This window comes from Triticum aestivum, chromosome 2A (assembly GCF_018294505.1).
Source record: "Triticum aestivum cultivar Chinese Spring chromosome 2A, IWGSC CS RefSeq v2.1, whole genome shotgun sequence".
In the NCBI taxonomy this organism is placed as follows: domain Eukaryota; kingdom Viridiplantae; phylum Streptophyta; class Magnoliopsida; order Poales; family Poaceae; genus Triticum; species Triticum aestivum.
This window is the reverse complement of record NC_057797.1, coordinates 35,366,735-35,372,693: the sequence shown is the minus strand read 5'-3', so window position 1 is coordinate 35,372,693 and position 5,959 is coordinate 35,366,735. Positions and strand designations below refer to the sequence as shown.

At 48.6% G+C, this 5,959-nt stretch overlaps 1 protein-coding gene across 2 annotated transcripts; it reads right to left on the bottom strand.

Annotated features, from left to right (window-relative positions):
- Positions 1–882: 882 nt before the first annotated feature.
- Positions 883–3,559, bottom strand: LOC123187253 (2-alkenal reductase (NADP(+)-dependent)). 2 transcript variants are annotated; one of them, XM_044599062.1, is made up of 6 exons: positions 3,546–3,559; positions 2,505–2,715; positions 2,193–2,370; positions 1,831–1,997; positions 1,568–1,650; positions 883–1,470 (listed from the first exon to the last, which is right to left on the bottom strand). In XM_044599062.1, exons 1-6 carry the CDS (start codon positions 3,557–3,559, stop codon positions 1,092–1,094), a joined length of 1,032 nt encoding a protein of 343 aa, XP_044454997.1. In that variant the 3' UTR covers positions 883–1,091. The 2 variants fall into 2 exon arrangements, with proteins under 2 accessions (XP_044454997.1, XP_044454996.1); XM_044599061.1 differs by lacking the exon at positions 3,546–3,559 and having other exon boundaries at positions 2,505–2,738.
- Between the last annotated feature and the right edge of the window lie 2,400 nt (positions 3,560–5,959).

Below are 5,959 nucleotides of genomic sequence, written 5' to 3'. Positions count from 1 at the left end.
CGAGACTCCATTTTTTAGTTTTAAATCCACTATATAGTTGTATATTTTTTAAGTCTTTACTATAGCCCAGAAATCTAACCCCACCCCCTCTCTCTTCCAGTTTAGTGAAACCGTACTTATGTAACTCTACAACGAGGCCTACTACTCTATTTATGACAAAACTCCATTTTCACCCCTGTTCAACTTAGAATTTGTTAAACAACTTGAATTTCATATTCACTTGTTTCAACTACTCATGCTATGGACGGGCCATCTCGTCATGAGGCTTCAGCGTCACGGAACAGCCACGACCCTTCTTCCATTACCTTACTTTGAATGAGTGCTTGCCACATAGGTTGCGGGAAAGAGGAGTGAGCCGAGGCAGAAATTGAAGCATGAGAGAAGGGAAAAGAAAGTGTACAAGTTAGGTTGTAAGGCTCCCTTGTATAATAGATCAAACATTGACCATGAATTTAACAAATAAAATATAAGTTATATGTAACAAAAATATGTAATTAATTATAAACTTTTTTCGAATATGAATCCAATAATATACCTTTTGTAACATATATAACTTATATTTTCCTATTCAAACTCACTGTCAAATTTTTACACAAAATATGAGGGGCGTTAGAAGTTGGAGTGACTACAGTACTTTATTTTGTCCAATCATCTAGAGAATTTACTGTAAACCAAAGTTTTGCAGCACACAACCTGAGGAAGCTGCAGCTTGTAGAAGCGAAACTATTCAGGTTGCAGTATATTGTACACATTTAAGTAACCGTGTGCCCTGGTCAATGGGTTCCTTTATGATCTTAAATCTCTCGATGAGAAAAGTTCCTTGAAGTTTAGAGTAGTTCTGCAGACAAGTAGAGGAACATAAATCTTGAAGTGCACCCGGGGGTCAGAGAGTGCTACGGTTCCACTTATTATGTAGCATGGAAATTCTATGCTTCACCAAAGTAGCACCCAATTTTCTTCAACTTCCACTAAACACTAGCGCATGCATGGTGTTCTGGATCCAGCAAACCAAACCAGGAACCTCTGTGACTTCTGATCTTGGAACGTAGATCGGTACTTGTTGATGCTTGCCGGGCCTCTGGCATGTCATGTCAATCCCGTGCAACAGCCACCAGCTGTTTTCCGATGTTGCGCCCGTAGAAGAGCCCGACAAGAGCTGCCGGCATGTTCTCGATCCCCTCGGCGACGTCCTCCACGTAGGTGATGTTCTCTTCCTTGAGGTGACCCACCATCTCCTCTTCGAACTTGCGGTAGGTGCCGAAGTACTCCGTCACGATGAATCCCTCTATGCGGACGCGCTTGGTAACGACGCAGGCAAGGTTGCACACGCCCTCATGCAGCTCCAGGTTGTATTGCGAAATCAACCCGCACATGGCCACCCGCCCATGCAGCCTCATGTTGAGTAGCGCAGCGTCTAATATTGCACCACCCACATTGTCGAAGTAGATGTCAATGCCCTCTGGGAAGCACCTGATAGAGGAAAGCATCATGACACCAATTACTCTTGATTAATCGGCCCAAAGTGTGGAACACAGTGGTATAGCACCGAAAGGGGCTTGCAATTAACCTCTTTAGTGCGGCGTTGAGGTCCTGTTCCTTCTTGTAGTTGAAGGCATCGTCAAATCCAAACTTTGTTTTCAGGAGGTTGACCTGAAGAGAAGGCAAATTTATCCCATGAGAAATGGTGTACTAGCTACGTTATGAAAGACATTGATATTTGGGGATCTGTGAAATTGCTAAAGGCAGTGAGGCAAAATCAGTATGAACAAAACCATCCACCGTCTGGGGAAGGCACGGCCGGAGGAGAAGAGAAAAAGAGCATCTACATACCTTCTCATCAGAACCGGCACTGCCAACTACGTAGCAACCTGTCATCTTGGCAAGCTGCCCAACAAGTTGTCCGATGGCGCCTGATGCTGCCGAGATAAACACATAGTCGCCTTTTTTTGGCTTGGCCACGTCGAAAAATCCAGCATATGCAGTAAGGCCTGGCATGCCTGAATTATGAAAAAATTGCATTATGAATACCTGAACATGACATGGTATACTACACTAGTTTACATATTCTATCATGGATGCATGATGAACTAGGTTTCAGTGCTTAGTGAATCAAGGTTGCCTTATTTGGTTGATTATTGCAAGTTCTTGTAGTAACAAACAACCAGACAAGTACTAATATATAGTGAACTCACCGAGAACACCTAAGTAGTACGACAGCGGTAATTCGGGATGGTTGATCTTGAAAAGCGACTCCGGAGTAGTGATCAAGGTGTATTCTTCACATGCTGTCATTCCCCACACCAGATCACCGGCCTTGTAATCCGGGTGCCCGGATTCCACCACCTTGCTGACACCGAAAGTCGGTATAATCTGGTAGGATTCAAAGGAGGAACCAAAATTTCAAGGTTTTCGGCAGGGAAATATTTCTGAAAAAAAGATCCTGAATCCAGGTCCATCCATTTGCAGAACTGCTGATTAGATTACAGTGAAAACATACACGGTACCTCCCCTGGGACGTAGTCCGGGACGTAGCTGGGCTCCTTGTGGTTGGTCATCCGGCTGCGCATGTAGGGATCGCAGGAGAGGTACATGTTCTTCACCATCACCGCCGCCGACCCGGGCGGGACGGCCAGGCGCACCGTCGCCGTGACGAGCTCCATGTCGTCCTCGGTGGGGAACCCCGTCACATGCCGCTTCAGGATCACGCTCCTGTTGCTCACCTTCGCCGCCGCCGCCATTGTTTCCTTTCTTTCTTGGACGTACAGAACGCGGGGATGAACTGGTGATTTTCTCGGATATCTAACGCCTTCGGGAGGGTATGTTTGGTGCGTGGCGGATGGAGATCGAGCGGGTGGTGGGAGCGGCCGGCCGGCCGGCAGATAAAACTATCAGCAGACCACCCCTCGTCCTCTCCGCCGCGGCATCATCAACTTGCGTGAATTAATTAAACTAGATACACGACACTAGATGGCTGGCTGATTTCGAATAAGATCTTTGTCTATGAGACACGGGGCCACCCTTGTGGTTGTGGACTTGGATGTGCATAGCAAAAACAAAATCCACCACCAGCTATACCAGGGATGGCTTGAGAGGAGACACGTGACCATACCTGATAACTGTGTCTTTCGGCAACCGAGATAGGCGACTTCCATTATAGAAAAACGAAAATGTTAAAGCCCACATGTGTGGGCGTTAGTCAACTTCACACGCCTCCATCACCGTCCAATAACTTCTACACGAATCTTGGCATGAATTAGCTGATTTTATATGCCACGTAGGACAATTCGCGTGTGTGGTGTGTGAGAGAAGTCGCCCACACATCTGTTTTACTACACGGAGGGGCCGGTGTGTGGACGTTTAGGAGTTCGCCCACATACCAGTTTTCAGTCACGCACAAGGGCTGTTGTGTGGGCGTTTGCCATCTCACCCACACACCCGCCTCCTCTCCCACACCCAAGCTGCTAGTTGCTATGCGTTTTGCAGTGTATATGGCAACTGCCCTAGTATGATTGCAAGCAGATGGCAACTCTTTTTTTTACCCGAACATGTCAGTTGCCATATGTTTTGCACGGTACATGGCAAACTGCCCTAGCGTGCACGTAAGCAGATGTCAACTCTTTTTTTTAAATGGCAACTCTCTCTTTTACCCGAACATGTTTTTTGCCATGCCTTTTTTGTAGCGCTACATGGCAACTTCCTAGTGTTAGTAGGTGGCAACTCCTAAAGTTTTGAAATCATGGCAACTGTAGTATACCAGACCACACATGGCAACAGCTGTAATTGTCTAAAAAATGACAATCTGAAACTTTGACCTGAGATGGCAACTGCAGTTGAGCAAACATGACAACTGTAGTTGTCGGACATGGCAACCGTAGTTCAGCGACATGGCAACTGCACTTAAACGAACATGGACGAGGGTCCGGCCCATGGCAACTGCGGGGCGCACGTGTCACGTGGGGCGTGCGGGACCATGAGGTACGAGGCCTGACGTACCGCGCGTGTGAGCGTTATCTATTCGCCCACACGCACGCGTGTAAGTGGGACCGGGAGGAAAAAAAGAGACGTGTGGGCGCTAATTGTTTTGTCCACACACAGACGTGTGGACTGGTCTTCTTAGACACCACACAGAACATGTGGTCAGATTTCTTAACGCCCATACGTGTGGCAGTTATCGGCGTCCTAGGAAAAACATACTATGTGTGTTGTGTTTCTGGACCTTTTAGAATAAACTACTCCATCGTGAGTAACCATCTTATTAACTCCTGAAAAAACGGATCGGCCCCCGCACCTTCTCCGGGCGCACGGGCGGCGGCCATCTCCTCCACCCTCCACCGGCAGGATCTAAGTCTGCTCCCCTCGCCGTCATCGGAGGACGTCGCCGGGCAAAGTCCCTGCGGCCGACGGCGACGGCGAAGACTCATTCTACGTGCAGCGGCGGCGGTGTAGAGGGATGCGTATGTGGCAGATGTGCTGCGCGGTGGGTCGGCGTCGCTCGGGGTATGAGCTGCACGGCGGCCTGTGATCTTGTCAGGGTCTTCCCTCTGGATCAAGTGGTCGATCAGCAGCTTCAAGTCGCAGGCTCGCAGCTTCTCGTGCGGTGTCTCCTCCTCTGGCGGACGGCGTAGGGACTCCAGATCGTGGCTGAAAGGCATCTAAATTGCATGTGTCAAGCACGTACGAAGGTACATGATGCATGCTTACATGGATGCACGGTGGCTCACCAGGCATCTCTTGGATCTTCGTGCATGGAGCCGTCTGATGGCCCTTGTCGGCTCTTGGCGGCGCACTTGATCCTGAAGGTGACTCCTTGCTACAGTTGGTGCCATGGCTCGCGTACGGGTGCGTTGTCATCTACGATTACATCTTACACGGGCATGGTTACAAGACCTCGCGATCCCAGGAAGGTTCGCGGCCGACAACGATGGATCTGGTGGTGACCACCCGCGGTGCTATGATCCACGGCTTGGTGGTGGTGATTCAGATTCGGTCGACCAAGTGAGAGTGACTGCACACTGTGCTGCAGCGACCTCCCACGGCTCCACAACAACGGTGGTCATTGCAAGATCTTCGGTCCATCTCAGGATCCAGTGGTTGACTTCGGCAGTGGGATGCAAATTATGAACGACCACTTGACGCAGAGGAATAGTTGTGCAGTGGCGACGGTCACATCGCATGTAACTACTTGGATCGTGGAAAAGTGGTGGCGACAACACTTGCATGACTTCGGTGGTGGTACTACTCGAGCACCCGGTCACGAGGTCCGGGGTGAAAGCCTAGGTATGAACCGAACTGGTTATGCCTGTCAATGGTGTTGTTTTTTTTACGTCGTTACCCTGTTGAAGGCATTGTTCGGATATGCTTCGACTGATTCGTCAAAGTGAAAATCTAGATTCTGCCCTTGGTGGTTGAATCCGGTAACGGTGACGCTTGAGTGTCGCTTCCTTCTTGAAGACGTTGTTGTTGAAGAACCCCGTTGTCTGTGTGGTGTCATTGGATAATTGATGTGGATATGGTGTTTACTGTAGTTTGCCGATCGTGGCTCTGATCACTTTGGGTTTTTCTTTTTGCTCGGCTACACATAGCTTTGGTCTTATATGACTTTGCTATTTGCTGCCGTGTTTTTTTTGTGTGCGTTTGTGTTGGCTGTGTGCATCTTAACTATGCAGAGGTCGGGTGTGTGCTCTTTTGATTTGTATTTTCTTGATGCTCCTTTATTAGCTAATAGATTCCACCCTTTATAAAAAATGTGTTGTGTTTCTTGGTAAGCCTAGTGTGTTTTACCAGCCGCTCGGCTTATAGCGCTTTAAGCGTGTGTTGGAGTCACGACAGGTCCTCGGCTTACCACCAAGAACACGTGGCACCGTTGTACACAATCCATGTACAATTGCAGCCAAGCTCAAAGAGATGGGGCCTCTGTACACATTCGATACGGTTCTCAGTCCGCCTGCTCTTCTGCCTC